The sequence below is a fragment of the Naegleria fowleri genome (genome assembly GCF_008403515.1).
Source record: "Naegleria fowleri strain ATCC 30894 chromosome Unknown tig61, whole genome shotgun sequence".
NCBI classification, from domain to species: Eukaryota; Heterolobosea; class Eutetramitea; order Acrasida; family Naegleriidae; genus Naegleria; species Naegleria fowleri.
This window is the reverse complement of record NW_025407993.1, coordinates 332,878-350,816: the sequence shown is the minus strand read 5'-3', so window position 1 is coordinate 350,816 and position 17,939 is coordinate 332,878. Positions and strand designations below refer to the sequence as shown.

At 38.5% G+C, this 17,939-nt stretch overlaps 10 protein-coding genes across 10 annotated transcripts; 4 read left to right on the top strand and 6 right to left on the bottom strand.

The window, feature by feature from the left end:
• Positions 1 to 42: 42 nt before the first annotated feature.
• Positions 43 to 1,827, top strand: FDP41_008511 (uncharacterized protein; the record flags this gene model as incomplete). The annotated part of the gene is made up of 1 exon (XM_044712373.1): positions 43 to 1,827. One exon carries the CDS (start codon positions 43 to 45, stop codon positions 1,825 to 1,827), a length of 1,785 nt encoding a protein of 594 aa, XP_044558017.1.
• Positions 1,828 to 1,926: 99 nt separating this feature from the next.
• Positions 1,927 to 2,835, bottom strand: FDP41_008510 (uncharacterized protein; the record flags this gene model as incomplete). The annotated part of the gene is made up of 1 exon (XM_044712372.1): positions 1,927 to 2,835. The coding sequence occupies one exon, from the start codon at positions 2,833 to 2,835 to the stop codon at positions 1,927 to 1,929; it is 909 nt and encodes a 302-aa protein (XP_044558016.1).
• A 194-nt stretch (positions 2,836 to 3,029) lies between these two features.
• Positions 3,030 to 3,473, top strand: FDP41_008509 (uncharacterized protein; the record flags this gene model as incomplete). Its single annotated transcript, XM_044712370.1, has 1 exon — positions 3,030 to 3,473. The coding sequence occupies one exon, from the start codon at positions 3,030 to 3,032 to the stop codon at positions 3,471 to 3,473; it is 444 nt and encodes a 147-aa protein (XP_044558015.1).
• A 750-nt stretch (positions 3,474 to 4,223) lies between these two features.
• FDP41_008508 (uncharacterized protein) lies at positions 4,224 to 6,030 on the top strand (the record flags this gene model as incomplete). Its single annotated transcript, XM_044712369.1, has 3 exons — positions 4,224 to 4,619; positions 4,752 to 5,200; positions 5,262 to 6,030. 3 exons carry the CDS (start codon positions 4,224 to 4,226, stop codon positions 6,028 to 6,030), a joined length of 1,614 nt encoding a protein of 537 aa, XP_044558014.1.
• Positions 6,031 to 6,157: 127 nt separating this feature from the next.
• Positions 6,158 to 9,592, bottom strand: FDP41_008507 (uncharacterized protein; the record flags this gene model as incomplete). The annotated part of the gene is made up of 1 exon (XM_044712368.1): positions 6,158 to 9,592. One exon carries the CDS (start codon positions 9,590 to 9,592, stop codon positions 6,158 to 6,160), a length of 3,435 nt encoding a protein of 1,144 aa, XP_044558013.1.
• A 1,124-nt stretch (positions 9,593 to 10,716) lies between these two features.
• Positions 10,717 to 12,685, top strand: FDP41_008506 (uncharacterized protein; the record flags this gene model as incomplete). Its single annotated transcript, XM_044712367.1, has 2 exons — positions 10,717 to 11,995; positions 12,066 to 12,685. The coding sequence occupies 2 exons, from the start codon at positions 10,717 to 10,719 to the stop codon at positions 12,683 to 12,685; spliced, it is 1,899 nt and encodes a 632-aa protein (XP_044558012.1).
• Positions 12,686 to 12,760: 75 nt separating this feature from the next.
• On the bottom strand, positions 12,761 to 13,908 carry FDP41_008505 (uncharacterized protein; the record flags this gene model as incomplete). Its single annotated transcript, XM_044712366.1, has 2 exons — positions 12,761 to 13,656; positions 13,818 to 13,908. 2 exons carry the CDS (start codon positions 13,906 to 13,908, stop codon positions 12,761 to 12,763), a joined length of 987 nt encoding a protein of 328 aa, XP_044558011.1.
• A 210-nt stretch (positions 13,909 to 14,118) lies between these two features.
• Positions 14,119 to 14,535, bottom strand: FDP41_008504 (uncharacterized protein; the record flags this gene model as incomplete). Its single annotated transcript, XM_044712365.1, has 1 exon — positions 14,119 to 14,535. The coding sequence occupies one exon, from the start codon at positions 14,533 to 14,535 to the stop codon at positions 14,119 to 14,121; it is 417 nt and encodes a 138-aa protein (XP_044558010.1).
• A 364-nt stretch (positions 14,536 to 14,899) lies between these two features.
• Positions 14,900 to 15,328, bottom strand: FDP41_008503 (uncharacterized protein; the record flags this gene model as incomplete). Its single annotated transcript, XM_044712364.1, has 1 exon — positions 14,900 to 15,328. The coding sequence occupies one exon, from the start codon at positions 15,326 to 15,328 to the stop codon at positions 14,900 to 14,902; it is 429 nt and encodes a 142-aa protein (XP_044558009.1).
• Positions 15,329 to 16,210: 882 nt separating this feature from the next.
• FDP41_008502 (uncharacterized protein) lies at positions 16,211 to 17,050 on the bottom strand (the record flags this gene model as incomplete). The annotated part of the gene is made up of 1 exon (XM_044712363.1): positions 16,211 to 17,050. One exon carries the CDS (start codon positions 17,048 to 17,050, stop codon positions 16,211 to 16,213), a length of 840 nt encoding a protein of 279 aa, XP_044558008.1.
• Positions 17,051 to 17,939: the final 889 nt, after the last annotated feature.

Below are 17,939 nucleotides of genomic sequence, written 5' to 3'. Positions count from 1 at the left end.
TTCGTTTTGAGAGAATTTTTAAAAAATTTGAATTAAAAAAAAATGAGTTTCAACTTTGGACAGCAACCCGGCAACAAGCCTGCATCATCGGGTGGATTTAGTTTCGGAGGACAACAACCATCATCATCAGGAGGAGGAGCAGGAGCAGGTGGATTTAATTTCAACATTTCAAGTGCAACCAATCAGCCCACACAAGCAACAACACAGCCTGGAGCTGGTGGTACCACATCCCAAGGTTTTCAATTTGGTGGTGGTAGTACCGGAGGAGGCTTTAGCTTCTCTGCTCCGAAAACAACAACGCAGCCATCGGGAATGCCATCCACGACTCAGCCAACAGGTGGACAACCATCAGGAGGAGCAGGAGCTGGTGGATTTAGTTTCAACATTTCAGCCAATCAGCCCACACAAGCAACAAGCACCTCTCAACCCACTTCTACAACAACAACAGGAACAACACAACCAAGTGGTGGATTTAATTTCAACGTTACGACAAATCAACCCTCACAAACAACAACGTCCACACAACAGCCTGGAGCTGGTGGTAGCACAAGTTCTGGATTCAACTTTAAGCCTCCAACAATTTCAACAGGAGGAACACCTGGTATGACCACCACTTCACAGACAACTTCTACAGCAACACCACAATCCACAGGAGGTTTTACTTTTGGTGGAACAGCCACAACAACAACCACTGGTGGCCCAAAGACAGGAGGTTTTGCCTTTGGTGGAACGCAACCTACAAGCACAACAACAACAAGTGGTGGATTTAAATTTGGATCAGTACAACCATCAAGCGGTGCTCCCTCAACCCAAGGAACCACCTCAACAGGAGGTTTTACTTTTGGTGATTCGGGATCAACTCGTCCTTCCGATGAAGAAGCACCTAGTCGAAAAAGATCAGCAGGTACAGAACCAAGTGGAGCTACTGGTTTTAAGCCTACAATCACACAGCCAACAACTACAACAACCACAGGAACCACGCAGCCAAGCACCACAACAACTGGCACAACAGGTGGCTTCAATTTCGGTGCAACTACTGCTCCTTCTGGAACGACCACAACCACCACTACTGGAACAGCGCCAACCACTACCACTACAACCACTACAAACATCACTCCATCTACTGGTGGTAGTACTGGTGGTTTTAACTTTGATACGACAAAGAAATCAACTTTATCCGTGAACACTACTGCCGGCACTCCAACCCCAGAAAGTACAAAACCACCAACCTCTGCGAGTGCTCAAGTTGAAATTCAAACATTGTTGAATAATCATACGGTGGAGGAAATTCTAAACAAATGGAACAAAGATTTGAATAATGATATTAAGGAATTCCATAAACTTGCAAATCAAGTCTCAAAGTGGGATGCAGAAATTTTAGAAAGTGAATCAAAAATTTCTTCGTTGAACGAACAAGTTAGTGAAATTGGAAGCGAGCTCACAGAAGTTAAAAATCAACTTGACATGGTTACATCACAACAAGATCATTTGGAACGAATTGTCGAATCCCTAGAAGAATATATTGAAAAGAATGCCTCATTTTATGATTCATCTAAGCTTTCCCAATCCGATCGAGAACGTGAAGAAACATACAAGACAGCAGAGTCCATCAACAAACAATTAGATTCAATGCAATTTGTAATTGATGACATGGTCAAGAAGTTGAATACTACATTTGACAAGTCAGTTGATCCAAACTCGGACCTCACACGAATTGTGCAAGTCATGAATAACCACTTGGCTTGTTTGCAATGGATCGAACAACAAGCCTCACAACTCGATAGCGACATTCAAACAACTGGAAACATTTTGAAACGACTGCAATAATTTATTTTAATAAAATCTCGCAAAGTTTTTCAAAATCGAAACTCGTATGGGCACCACACATTGGATTCGCCTCTTTGTTCATGATCGAATGTTCATTGCTCAATTCTTGTCTTCATTTCCGAGACCCAGTTGTTGAGTGAGTTGGTGGACTAGTTCAAATAAGTGAACCTTTTCGTTGTTGAGCTTGTGTTTCTCCTCTCGTAAATAAAAATTCTCCTCTCGCAGAGCTGCAATTTCTTGTTTCAGTGAGGATATTGTTTCTTCTTCCTGATACTCTTCAGTATTAAGCATAAATGTGAAGGTATCATCCTTCAAATATTGATACGTTTTTTCCATCACATCTTTCGTGGTCAAACCTTCATCTAACAAAAGTGACAAATCATTTTCGGTTTGTTGAGTGTTTGTTGATTGGTTGTTATTGTCATTAGAGCTCGTTTGTTTTTTCATCCGTATGGCACCTTCACATAATTCCCTCTCAATTTGTAATTGCGTCTCCAATTCACTAATTTTTGAAGACTGCTCTTCACACTGCTGTTTATATTTCTTTAATTGGAAATCTTTATGTTTAATTTCTTCTTGCTGTCCGAGTGCAATTTGTGCCAATCTTTCCATCTCTGCTTTTTGCTTTAAGTATTCCTTTTTGAGAATTTTTAATTTCTTTTTCATGTCTTGATCTTCTTGCTGCTTTGGCATTGACAAGGAAGACGAGTGCTGAAATTGTGTTAAATTATTTTCATTGATCAAAGCATTTTGCGTCACGCCCGACCCAAGTCGTAAATGTTTTGCAGTATTTGATGATGAAATTTCCAATCCCGATGCTTGACCTTCATCAAGAGGTTTATTTGTAGTAGAAATTGAATTTTTCCGCACAGGAGAGGTTGTTTTATCGGATGTTGTCGTCGTGTTTGGAGTTGTTGAATTCGTGTTAATATTGTTATTACTATTATTTGATTGATGATTTCCCAAATGAAACGGATGAAAGGCAATGTTCTTGAGAAGTGAGCTCATTTTTTTAAACTTGGATTTTCAATATTATATTATTCTTAAAACCTTTGTGTTTTGTAAATCCATATTATTCCAAATATGATCGTATTAGTAAATACATATTTTCATTTATTAACATTTTAGAGTACTTTCTTTTTTTCAAACTATTGCTCTAAAATGAACTTGGAACTTGAAGATCTCGAAACTTTACAAAAAAAATGAGTTCATCCTATCGTTCGTTGATTCCCTATGGTCCTCCAAGTGCCTTCCGACGTCAACCACAAGCAGAACGCAATGAAGCCATCGTTGAAAATTTTGCCAATTACCATTCTTCTTCCACAACAGAAAATGATCATCAAATGGAAACTGAAAGAAAAATTGCACTGATTGAACTGAAAATTGAACTCGTTCAATTACGAAAGAATTTACAATCATCATCATCATCATACGAGGAGGATGAACGCTTGAAAATGGAACATAAAATCAGATACTATTCTGAGAAAATGGAGGAAACGAAAAAAGTGTTACTCCAAATGAAGGAGGTCAAAGAGATTGGAAAATTTGTGGAACAAGTGGAAAAGGAAGAAGACATTCAAGTGTTGAAAGACATGATCACACAATTGACTCAGCAAAAGTTCAAAAATGATTGTGCGCTGAATTGAATGTATGGATGAACGTGTTTCTGTGTCAAGAATTGTCTTTAAACTTTATTTGTAATATACATGTGACTTCATGAGAGCTCCTATCGATTCAAGTCCACTGTGAACTCTTCATTAAATGAAATTCTTTTAATTCAAAGATCAATGATTGGAATTGTCTATGATTTGAGGAGATGCGATTTGGAAATACAACAGATTCCATAACGCTTTCGAAGGTACTTGTTGTACTTGTATTCCATATACTTGTTGAGGAGACTCGAAGATGTAACAGTTGACTGATCAAACATAATCATTTGATTCAATACTCGCTTCAAATCATTCACTGCTTGATTCAATATTTCATTCTTGTGCTGAGCATTCGAAAAGAGCCACTGCCTCTCAATAACTGAAAATAATGCACCTTATGCTGTGTCCATACATGAAAATCTTTAGGGCACGTTGCAGTTCACTAAAGAAGAATCCATTCCCTTAACTATCCTCATTACCTTAATGAGAAGGTCCTTATCCATTGAATGGGAACACACTAGTGTGTGAGAGTGTCTGACGTCACTCGTGATAATTTGGACATTACACGAGAGTTTCGTCTCGACTCGCTCCAATAATAATAATAATTATTGAATGCAATCTCAAGTACCCACCACCACATGAATCATCATTTTCAACAAGAGTACCCACCTCTCTTATTGGAGGTTCCAGCACGCCATGTGATGTTGGTCGAATTGGTTCTTTGTTCATCTCATTGTTTACAAAAAAATGTCTCAACCTCAAGAAGGCTCTTCTTCTTCCACAGAATTGTTGTGCTCCTCCTCCGGTTCACCTCTCTTATTGCAACATGAAAAGATTATTATTATTGATTTCGGATCACAGTATACTCAACTCATTGCAAGAAAAATTCGTGAATTGAATGTTTATTCGGAAATTTATCCTTTTGATAAATTGGAAAGTCATGTCAAGTCGGAAAAGAAGAATTTGGATGCGTTTTTTGAGAAAGTGAGAGGAGTGATTTTGTCGGGATCTCATCATTCAGTAGATGATGAAAATTCTCCACGGGTTTATGAACAAGTTTGGAAATATATTGAAGAAAGATCTGTGCCAGTATTGGGAATTTGTTTTGGTGCTCAATTGTTGGCTTATTTACACGGAGAGAAGGTGCGTCGTTTAATATTTATGTTATGCCTTTTAGGGTTGTTGACAAGAGAATTTTCAAATATTTTGAAATCTAATTTTTTAAATGTAATCTGATGATCACACGTTTGTTTCATCGATACAAATTTTCAATAGGTTGTTTCTGCAGTGGTCAGAGAATATGGACGTGCTCACTTACATGTCACTGATCCTGAATGTGAATTATTTAAAGGACATGAATGGAGTGACAAAATCGATCAATCACAAATTTGGATGTCCCATGGTGACACCATTTTCATTGAAAATGAGCCATCTTCATCACAATTACAAGTCGTTGCTAAAACCAGCTCCATTCCAGTGGCTGCATTCAAAATCAAGTCCAAGAATATGTTCGGAGTTCAATTCCACCCGGAGGTTCATCACTCTGTCTATGGCAGTGTCATTTTACGAAACTTTTTAGTGAATGCTTGTGGATGCAAACTTGAGTGGACATCTGCTCATTTCATTGATGAATCTGTTCAAAATTTGAAATCAATCATTGGTGACAGTGATCATGTCGTGATGGCATTGAGTGGAGGTGTTGATTCGACAGTAGCAGCTGTCTTGTTACAAAAAAGCAGTTGGAGATCGATTGCATTGCATTTTCGTAGACAATGGCCTGTTAAGATTGAATGAATTCGAACAAGTTTTACAAACTTATAAGGAGAATTTACATCTCAATGTAAAAGGTGTTGATGCTTCCAAAGTATTCTATGAAGCTTTGAAGGATGTCACAGATCCAGAGAAAAAACGAAAAATTATTGGAGGCAAATTTATTGAAGTATTTGAGAAAGAAGCTCATCAAATTAGTGGTGTGAAATATTTGGGCCAAGGAACCATTTATCCTGATGTGGTTGAATCCATTGGAGGATCCACGATTAAGAGTCATCATAATGTGGGAGGTCTACCTGAAAAGATGAATATTAAGGTGGTGGAACCATTGAGATTGTTATTTAAAGATGAAGTTCGTAGAGTTGGAAAAGAACTCGGCATTCCTGAATCTATTCTTAATCGACATCCTTTTCCTGGCCCAGGACTTGCCATTCGAATTTTAGGAGACATTACTGCTGAAAAGGTGGCTCTTTTGCAAAAAGTGGACCATATTTATATCACTGCATTGAAAGATGAAGGATTGTATGATCAAATTTGGCAAGCTGGAGCAATTCTGCTTCCTGTTCAAAGTGTCGGTGTTCAAGGTGACAGTAGAACCTACGAAAAAGTGGTCGCTTTGAGAGCAGTGACTTCTGTGGATGGAATGACTGCTGATATTTTCCACTTTCCGTCATGGAAATTCCTTGGTAAAGTGTCCAACAAAATTATTAACGAGGTGAGAGGAGTGAACCGAGTTGTGTACGATATTAGTACCAAGCCTCCGTCAACTATTGAATGGGAATAGTGTATGCAACGTTGCGATTTGTCAAGCAGGATTCGTTTGAAAACATTTTATAACATCAGAGCAATAATGTTACCATAAACATTCTCAGTTTTATTAAAAATCAAGAGCAATACAATGATACACACAATTACTCAAACAACAAAGCCAAGTGAGAGTATTGGCAAGGATGGATTTGTTGAGGGTGTTGATGTTTGGTTAACTCTAAAATAAACTTTGCCTCAACATCATTTGGAAGAGCCTTGCTGAGTTCTTCAATGAGCTCTGACTTGGCCTTTTTCAGAGATTCCTCTCTAACTTTGTTGTCAGGAATTTGGAGTGCATCTTTCAGCCGAGAAAGTTGCTTAATCATCATCTTAACAAGATGGTATCCCTTAATGAATGGATTATGATCTCTTTCTTGGGGTGTTGATTCTGAATGTTGTTCATCCATAAAGTACGACTCTTCAGTGAGTGAATCACCTCTTTCATTTCCAACTTCATTAAATAACATGGTGAGAATGTTTGCATTTCCAGCAGCACTAAAGGGATCAAGTAGAGGAGTAAGTGGAGCCGAGTCATCAAATGAAGGAATGCTTGTTCCATCCTGTTCAGTTTCGGTGGTGTTGGATGGTGTTGAAGTAGACGCAGCAATATCAGAAGAAGAGGTTGTTTCTGTGGTGGTTGCTGGTGTCAGAGTCGATGATGCTGACGACGAAGCAAAGGAAATTGGATTTTGCATTCCCACGAGAGGAGGGTTCACACCTTGAAGTCCACTCGTCAACAATCTCTCCGTTGAACTGTTACTGCTATACTGCAAAAGAATTGCATTTTCGATTTGATTAATAAGATCACCATAGAGCTTTTGAACGACACCATAACGTGTTGAAAGAACTTTCAATGCTCGCAAATCATCTCTGAAATCAATTGGATGATAGGTATGCTTCCAATATTCTAAACGAACGGACACTGCCTTTGCAATACCATTCGCAATGACATAGGGAGCGAATATGTACTTTTCCATTTTAGTGTACGAAATAATGTCATTTGCAAATGAGAGTAAAATTTCTGCAGGTACTTTTTCTACTTTGCTGTACAAATCCAAGTAAAATTCTCTAATAAAAACGTTTGAGAAAATACAGAACAAATCTCCTTGCGCTTGGTACATGGTCTCAAACAAGAGACTATAATATGTGTGAGCAATTTGTACCACGTGTTCAATATGCGGTAAGTACTGACTACCAATGAACCCCTTTTCTCTATCAAAGAAACTGGTGTCCAGTTTAACTCTTGATGCAAAAACTCCGAATAACTTCATGCTGGCACTGTTTGCTTGCCCTCCATTTTGTTTGGACATGTAGTCGGAAAGGAAAGTCTCCTTATATCTTACTAAAATTCTTAACAAAAACTTGGGAAGAGAAGGATTATCTTGCGAAGAGTAACAAGCAGATGCAGTGCCTACTTGGTGATCATTTGGTCCACCATAACCATGAAGTCCTATCATTTGTTTTACCATGGCCAAATAAAGTGAGGTTTTTCTAAAATCTCCTTCACCACACAAATAGTCAGATAAATAGTGCAACGCAACAGCGACATAGATATTGTCCATATTGTCAAAATACTTTGCAATTTTTTCCTTAGCAGCATTGTGTAAAAATTCCATGAGCCGTTGCCTGTAATCACCCTTAAGCACATATTCACCACTTTGCTGGAGTGCTAATGCTTGAATGGAGTAAAGTATGGAAATGAGACCATCTTGTGTCACAGAATCCAATTGAATATGGTTCAAAATCATGGTAGAGTTATTGGAAGAAGAGCCGTCACTTCCCATCAATTGATCGATGAGTCCTTCCATAAGCCCCTTATCAACTAGAGCAAATCCAGCGCATAACTCCTTATAGTACAAGTCCAGTAATTTATGTGCTGTAATTTTAAAGTTCATGGAGTGAATAAATGATGAAAATACCATTGAGATAGAAGTAGGGTCTTGAACATCTCTCTCGGAATATGCCATTGGATTGTAGTGATGTGTTAAGAGAGGAGAAGAACCATGTGCAGAGGAAGGTAATGGGGAATGCATATCGTTATAGGTCGAAGAATTAGACGAAGACGAATTTGCGACAACACTGTGTGGTGTTGTTGTGGTTGTGTTGTTACTTGATGATGATACAATGGGAGGAGGTGCCAAACAGGCCGAAGTACCAGATGCCATGACGGTTGTTGTTGTGACTGTAGAAGGTGGGGCCATATTTGTTGGGTTCAATGGTTGTTGAGGAACCATTAGTGTATTACTATTCGATGCTGTTGTGATTGTTGGTGTAGCAAAATTATCAGTATTTCCCTGTTGCAATGTTGTTGAGTTAGACGCATGATCTTCATTCAAGGCATCTTTCTTCTTTTTTCTCTTTTTTCTATTTTGTTGATCCTGGCCCTTTCTACTCTTCAAATAGATGCATGGCTTTCCCATCTTTTTGCAGTAGGTACATACAGGAAGCTCACGAGTGCACTTCTTGTGTCTGGATCTGCAATTCGTGCAGGCAATTTGAGCGAACTGACCTCCCTGGGTGTCATCCATTGCAGGTGTTGCCACTGACTCAGAAAATGTGGTGTGTGTTGGAGAGTAAGGAGCAGTAGTGGTAGCTGAAGACATCATGTCTGAGGTCATGTCTGCATTATTCTGCGACTTGTTTGTTTTGTTATTAGTACTATGTGAGGTATTACTATTAGAAAGTTGTGAGGATGAGACTCGATTCCCAGTGGTAGGTGTTGCATCTCCAGTCGAAGAAGAAGTGTTACTAGAATCGGACGATGTAGAGGGCGAAGAAGATCCCTTTTGTTGGTGGTGATTATGATGCGATGATGATGGTTGATACGACATGGTTGATGCTTGCTGCTGGTGCGGAGTATTATTCATCATCATGGTGTGTTGTGGTGGTAAATGTTGTTGTTGCTGATTACTAGAAGCACCATTTTCATGAAACGTATGCTGTTGTGGATGATGATGGTGAGAGGGAGGCATGGAAGGTGGAGGCATATAATGGTGATGATGTGCAGGTGGTGGTGGAGGAGGTTGGTTCTGATGATGACCATAATAGTGATAACCCGAAGTACCATGATGTGAATGATAGGAGGAAGAGTAGGCACCATGAGTACTGCTCGATCCCGTATAATAGGGATTATGGTGAGGTGGTTGTTGTGGTGATGGTTGTGGTTGAGAATTGGTTACCTGATGGTTGGAAGGAGGAGTCGAAACACATCCTACCATCATCCCAGATGGTGAAACTGCCGAAGAAGGAAAAGCATTGGGTGAAACCAGAGGAGAAGAAGGAAGCAACGAGCCATAATCTAAATTTGAGAGAGAGGGTGATGAAGTTTCTGATTTTGTCCAATTTAAAGGTGGTAGTGGAGATGAGTTATAGGAAGAGGAAGGTGTTGTGGTGGTGTTGGTGGTTGCTGAACCCGTGGTGGTGTTGTTGTTCACGCTTGTGGTGCTCGTGGTGGTGGTGTTGTTGCTGGTACTTCCGTAAGTTTGCTGTTGAGCGCTACTAGATCCGTTGCTACTGAGCGAGGTGTAGTGTTGCTGCATTTTTCTGGTTTTTGATGAAAAGAATGCAAGATGACTGGAGAAGTATCAGTGGATGGTGATGGTCCAAGGAAAGTTCCGTTGCGTATCAAAATATATCAAAATACTGGTGATGTTGTTGTTGTTGTTCGTGGTATGGTGATTGATTCAGTAGTGTTGTTGTTGGTCGAGGTCGCTTCAAAGATGACAACCACGCATTCAAAGGTGGTTGATGAGTTCCAAAATGGAAGGGTGGTTGAAAAAATAATAATTCGCGAAATTCTTCTGTGCTTTTTAGGACGTGTGCTCTCTTTTGAAGGAAAGCAAGAACAGCGTGCTGGGTGTTCTGGATCGAAAAATTATCGAATAATTATGGAATGACCAGACAGACGGTGATTTGAAAGAAGAGTATTTACAATTGTTGAAAGAGGAGTGAATCGGTGATCTTGAGAGCTTGCGTATTCTTAGCAGACAACAACAGTTCGATTCGTGAGAGAGTTGTTGTTGCTGATGTGGTGTGTCAGATGACGAAGTGGTTGTTTTTTATGAAGCGAATAGGATGTGCTGTGTTCGGTGTCCGAAGGAGCACTTGCTTTTTCAAATCGAAAGATTGTGGAAAAAAGGCGCAGCCATGAAGTTAAAATCATTCGTTTTCAGGTCAATTATTACTCTCTCAAAGCACGTCGCGGAAAGGAAGAAGAATTTATCATTGAAAGTGCGGCTTCAATTTGACCATCCTACTCTTTTGATAGGAATTCAATCCTTTTGAAATTAATTACAATTCGTGTCTCGTGAAACGAGTGTGATCAGATCCAATCATTGGCTTGAAAAGAGTTTTGAAACAGCCGCCATGCCACCCACACGAAACATCACCATCATTGGTTTTCATGCTTTCCTAAAATTAAGGAGAGCCTTAATTCACTAGTGACAACCCTTTCATGGTATGTTTGATCGACGACCAAGGGACGATTAAGGTAGAAACACTGTTTTGTACATTAATAGGCAAACCCAACACATTCGAAGTCAAATGAGGTCATCAGACAAGCCAATCAAAAAAAGGCGCATGCGCGTGCAGAGAAGGATTGTATTCTCATGAATGTGCACAACTTACATGAAATAGATTTCAAGGATTTGTTACTAAAAATCGGATGAGCCCCAACCATACGTCCCAACCGCTGTTTCCGTATCAAGAATACAGGAAACAACAGACACAACAACAGACATTCATCCTTGCGAAAGAACAACAACAACAACAACAACCAACCACGGATACCTCCATGAAGAAAATCATCCACGACTTTTACTTGCAAAGGTTTCCTCAAGAGCAACACCCGCTCGAAGAAAATCAGACAAGTGTTCGACATCCTTTTCAAAATGATCATGTCCCATCTCTTTTTGATGATGATGATTCATGCACGGCAACGACGAGGAGGAGAAAATCCACTCTCGAATGGACATCAAAGCGAAAGAACTATGATGATGAATTTCCATCAGTAACCACCACCAACACCACCACCACCACCACTCTTCACACCTCAAATCCTCAACAAGGAAACCGATCTACACGGAAAGGATCCGCCCCACCTCATCCACCACCTTACCATAATCATCCACCACAACAAACAACGATCCTTAGAGGAACAAATCAGAATTTGAAATTGAACAACTTTCCTTCCCATCACGAGGTTTCCAATCAATATTCCATGTTTCATCACCATCATAATAGCAACCACAACAATTTTCATCATTACCCTCCAAAGATGCAGAACCATCACCCACACGCAACCTTATTAGAGCACCCTCAAAAAGTGAATGAAGCCCTTCACTGGAGCGTACAACCATCCAAGGCCGTACTGACAACCTCTTCAACAGCCTCCTCTTGTATGGATAACAAGAACAACAACCAAGTTCAATCTTCATCCAACCCGATTCATCCTCCTCCAACTACAATTACAAACAATGAGAATGCCACCAATAGCGATGATGAAGAAACCAAGGAAGAGAATGAGGTCGTTCCCATTCCATTACCGAGAAAAGTTCGACCTCCTACCATTCGTCCTCCCAAGAGAGGCTTTGCACGTGTGCAGCAACACATCGAGCCCGAATTACTCGAAACAGCACAACAACAGGTTCCTCACTTTTTGAATGACTATGTCCCTCGCATGAAGAAGTCGTTTGCTCTTAATGAACTCTCGACAGAGAATTTGAATTTACTCACTTCATCCCCTACCGAAGTGCAACCGCAAGGAGCATTCTCTTCTAGTGATTCTTCAACGAGTCTAAGCAGCCTGTATTCGCCCTCTCAAAACAGTGATCGAAAGTACACACTTTTAGATAGAAGTTCAGCCATATATTTGAGGAAGAATGACTTGGTCATGATTGTGGTTGATGATGAAGAACTGGGAATAACAGGAAGTGCATTTGTAGGTATGTTTGTTTTACAAATTAATAATATATATAGAGAGGATGAATGATCTTCTTCACAACGACTGCTTAGATCCATATTTGCATGGTAAAATTGGTAATGTGATAACCATCAATGAAGATGAAGTGGAGATTGAATTGGCTTCCTCTTGCTCATCACCAACAGTGGTCGTTGGAGGAAGTCAACTGTTTAAGGAATTGAATGAAATTATTTGTGCGTCCGATCTTTCAGAACAAATTGTCAAGCAGAAAAGAATTCCAACTTGCAAAGAGTTTTCTAACACTGATCAAGACAGCACATCAAATGTGAAACATTCAATACCATCTTTGCATTCTGTGGACGTGAATGTTCCTTTGTTTAAACTTAGACATCGAAAGAGAGTCTGGGTTCCAAAGTTTTGTTTGTGTTTACAGACCGACGTTTTACGAAAGCGAAGGCAAAGAGAATCTTCATATATTCCTGAGGGTGATCTTTTCAACAGCAAATACGATAGTGGAGATGAAGATGATGCAAACAGTGGTGGACAAAATGATGACGAACGTAGTTATGCATGTCTTCAATCCAGATCAAACCAATCTTCCACAACAGGTGATGGCGGGAGAAATAATAACAACTCCCATAGGAACACATGTGGACAACAATTTTCAATGGCAACCAATTTTGAATCAGCCCCGTTTATGAGAGTTGGTTGAGGATGTATTTTTCTTTCAGGGAGAACTCTTGTGTTGAATGAGAGGGATTATGATCACAGTTAACACCAATTTTTTTTATTCATCTTCCATGGATTGGTCGAAAGATCTCTTTTTGCTTGAATCGAGAGAGAGTTCAGTCACTTTCACCACACCTCTAATGGCTTTTCTCATTTCTGCATGCTTAAGTGCATGCAAAGCATTGGTTGTAATGAGTGACTTTCCGACAACAAAACTAAGGCCAAACAAACCAACAATGTTAGCAACGTCATGCGGTGATCTAATAAATGGTAACTGATTGACATCTTGCATTACTGCAGTACTTAACATTTTCGAGCTTCCATTAGAGAATATTAATTGCTTGGTTTTAAAATTACGAATAAGAGCAATCAAAAACTGGATCCAATTTGAAATTCCAAACTTGGAAAGAGCTTCCTTAGAATTAACTACATCTCCATAACAAAACTCCATGCAAACATTTCTTCTGATGGCTTCTTTCAGTTTGTTTTTGGATTTTCTAATGACTGTATCTAAAGTTATATCCAAGGGTGGTTTAAAACTTAACAAATCAATACTCGATTTTGAACAAATGGTGCTTAAATATGTAATCATGTTATCTGCTGATAAATGTTGGCCTAATGACAAATCAAGAGCAATAATGTCAATATTCTGATATAAATCTTCCTCAAAATTCATATTCACAATTTTCTTATGAAGATCTGATCCATAGGTTAAACGTGTGTAAATTTTAAAATCCTTTCCTCCATCTTGATTATAAATTGAAGAGGTTGCATTTGAATTTTTGCGAAATGGAGCAATGAAGGAAATTTTCGAATTGTGTTGAATTTTGTGTTGTTCCAATTCGTCGCTCACATATTTAACAATTTTTGGAAAAACCTCTTGAATGATTTGATTTTGTTGTCCAATGTTACTCGAGTCAATAGAAATGTTGAGAGCCACTCCTTGCCATCCCACTAGAAAGTTGAATAATAATTATCATTCATTGGAGTACCAACGAAGGAAATGAATTTCGGAATGTGATTTTTCAAGAATTACGTAATATGATGTTTATAATAATATATAATAATATATAATAATATTATTTTCCAATAATCCATCAATTCAAAAAACCTACAATTTCTCAAAAAGTTACATCGGTGCGTGAGTGCTGATAAATACGAGTCCGAAGTGTCGGCTTTGATGGGCAAGTTACATTCGAGATACATTTTTTTAATATTGTCTTCTTAAACATATAATTGCAATAATTCTGAAAAACAAAGGCGAATATTTAATGATCATACTTCGACCACAAGTATGCAAGGAACGATCCATTGCAAAGCAAGTAGTATTTTGTAAGTTCATGAGGAGGATGATTGAAAAAAGCTTTTAGGCTTCAAAATGATGATCGTGCACTCTCTTGTTCATAAATCAACTGCTCAATAAAAACTATCGGAAGATTCTTCTCTTCGTTTAACAATCTTATAGACAATGAAACAAGCCATCATGGACAAAAGGATGACTATTCCACCACTAATCTCAAAAGCAAAAGTTTCCCATTGAATAATTCCAGTATGAGCCAAAACAAATAATAATCCCAATCCAATCGTTCCAATAAAAGCCGATAAGAAAGCACCAAAGTGTTCCCAAATGGTAGCATCATCTTCATCTTCTTTTTCCACTCGTGATGAGAATGCTCTTGCAATAATATCGGGAAATGGAGCCATCACATAACAGAGTAACGTGATGATGGCAAACCAATTTTCGGGATGAGGAGTTGATCCCCACGTAACTGCACATCCAACAATGGCTAACATTAATCCAATGGACACTCCTGCCGCCATGGTCACGAGCATGGCAAAGACGATTTTAAAGCTCATCATTTTAATAGATAGAGAAAGGATAAAGATGATCTTCGAGGAGGTAGAAAGGATGATTTTTTTGATTTGGAATAAACTGAATTGGAAATGAAAATAGAAGGATAGTTCTTCTTTCAACAAACAGAGTATTTACGTTCATTGAATTCATCACAACTATAGGTGAGAGTGAAATGTCACATTCTAAAATGATGGATTTTCTGGGTGTGTCAGTAATTTTAAATGAATGAATTGTGTGAAATGAAAAACAAAAAATCCATTCGTTATTCATTGATTATATCGATAATTATTGAATGGAATAATATTATGGACCCATCAATTTTCTCAATCAACTCCATCCTTCCTATTTAAACAGTTTAAACTTTTTTACAAATTTTGCGACTATTGATCGATAATAGGGCTTCAAAGCAATTGCTGTCGGAATATTTTCTGGTTGTTCAATCCATAATTTATATTTCAATTGAGCCTGTTCTAATGAATCTTTTAGAGAAAGTAATTGTTTTTCATTCGGACATTCCAACACAATAGTATGCATTTGAGAAGAAGCATTCGGATCGACATATTTCAAAGTGATTTCATCCTGAGCCAAGATGGATTCCGAAATAACAGCCACACTCGAATGACTACCTTGGCTTACAATAGAGCCTATGGCATAGGAGTAAGGAGGGTCCATGAGGTCTTTCCGAATCACAATGTACTGAATGATGGTATCATCTTGTTGTTGTTGTTGTTTGGGTGATGATGTTTGGATTGATGTTTCACTTTCCGACATTTTTTTGAATTCAACAAAACTCATGGAAGAAGATGAGAAAGTTGACATCAAAAGAGATCTCTTTGATATTTACTTTATGATCCTAATCTCCTTTACAATGTCATTTCAAGAATTTAACCCTTCTTGAAGGTAGGTGTCAAATCAAAAACAATTTGGTGGTGAGGATGAGTTGCTGTGAGCTTCCTTCTCATGATCTTTAAAGACTCAAAATTTCTCATCAGGAAGCATTCTTGAGGCACCATTTGAGATGTTTCGCGCCCTTTGTGACGAGAAATCTTTTTTCCATCATCACAAAGGGCATGACAACCCTTCAACGAACAGAAACAAGACGCTTTTCATTGCTGTTCGTTTCTTTTTTTTGATTACAAGAGACGCTTTTGTTTGGATCCAAAGCAGCGGGTGGAGTGTCTATTTATTGTAAACCAACACTTTCACGATAGTACAGTTGTCCAAATGGAATGTTCATAAAAATATATTTTTATGAACATGGGAATTCCAAATGCTCACTTCATCGAGTGAGATTGCAATTCATGGTCAATAATTGATGCGTTGTTAAACATGACTTCAGTTGATCAACAACAATTGCAACCCGTTCATATTCCATCAAGAGAAAAGAGCAATGAAAGCCAAATTTGAACAACTAGAAGAAACTCTCAACTTTGTGCAAAGTGTTCTTTTCTAATAGTGATTGGCACACTTGCATGAAATTCGTAAAATGTTGTAAAATAACAAAAATTGTGCGGTTTATTTGAACAACACAATGGAGTTGAAGAAAGTCATCTATGCCTGGATCATCTCCATGGATGATGCTTTTAAAGCACAGATGGCAATGTTCAAAAAGTTGAATTCCGCCAAAGTTAAACATTCAAACATGTCTCTCTCTCATACGAATATTCCTGAAACATTCACTGCCATTGTCAAACTCGACATTATTGAGGTGAATTTAACATCTTTTGTAATTTCTTTGATCCCTACTTGTTTCTCAACAAGAATCATCTCATCGTTCAGAAGTCGATTAGTTTCTACTCTTTCAAGAGAGTCCTTTCGTTTGGAGTGTTCTTTCACAATCGAGAGTATGAGCATGGATAAGATTGCAATGGATACCGTGAGGAGAGTTTGCTTGATCGTCCTTTGCAACAGAGTGGTGATAAGGAGAGAGACACAACACGTCCACTCAGAGGAGGGAGTCGTCGTCTCAAAGAAACGTTGTTGTGAACACGAACGTTGTTGAGAGAAATTGTCTTGTTCATTCATGGTCATCCTCTTGACAGCACTGCTGTTAGGTATTGTGGTGGTGGTTGTTGTTGTTGTTGTTGTTGATGGTAGAGTCGTTGTGAGTATCGATGAGGAAGCATCCAAACAGAGAGTTGTTTCTTCTGGGACATTTTCCATGATTCGGTTCATGTTATTGTGGTTCTCATCCAAGGTTGTTGAGAAATCCAATTCCAAGAAGTGAAGGACAGATGGATGGTCGTCCTCCTCCTCAATCATGATGGATGTTCTTAAGAAGTCTTCTTTCATTTCTTCTTCACAAGAAATCCATTCTACTTCTTCTTCTTCAAGGGGAGCAGTTATTGAAGAATCACTCATGGCCAATGGGTTCGAGGATTCCTTACACTTGGGAAAGACAAAATGTGCAAGTTGAGAATAGTCAAAGACATTTGATGGCGAGTCTGGGTCATAAAATCTGTTGTGAACACAATTGTGCGTTGATCCATTCATGTTTGAGTTGGTCATGTGTAATGTCTTTTTTTATGTTAAAAGGGCCAGTCAAAGTAGCGAAGAGCTTTAAATTACCTTTTTTCAACCATCGCACAAAAGGATTGGCTCTCCAAATGCCCTCGTTATCTACTCCTCGGAATATTTCTAATTGAACAACTAATGTTCTTATGTGGATAAAAGCAATGCGATCTAATCAATATTGTACTTTTAAATTCCACCAAAAAAAGAAAGAATGATTCAAAGTCGAAACATGGAAAGAAGGATGCAACGATCATTTTAATGAAAACGCCAGAAATGTTGAATGGGGTCATTGGTCGAAACAGGAAATAAATCATCCATGAACAAGATTGAGAGACACTTTTCAAGTTTGTGGGTCACACCAACCGCGTATTCTTCAATCCCTAAATGGTTGGAGTTTGAGCAAGAGCGAATCTTCAAAAAAGATGTTGCGGTTAGAATCATGATAAAAAGAGTGTCCAAAGTTGGCTCCAAGCACGTGAGAAAGTAATGGTCGTGATAAGCAATTGTTCAGTGCAGTTGTCTTGCAAATACATTTACTAAAATGGTTTCGAGGCACATTTGGGAAAAGGATTCCACTGCCATTCAACCATTGGATTGAACCTCGAAAACGAAGTGACAATAAAAAGAGAAGCATGCATGGTAGCTTAAATAGGTCTGGAACCGAATGAGGAAAATCTCAAACATTGATGTTCACTAAGGTGTTTAAAGAATGAATGAAAAGCATTGAATCAAAGTGTTAACATCAACCATTTCAGGACCACCTTTAACCATTCCAAAACGAAACAAAACGAAAATTAAAACTGTATTTTACCTTTTCATGTAAGGGTTGTAAAAATATTTAAGTTCATAACGTTCAATCCGACCAATG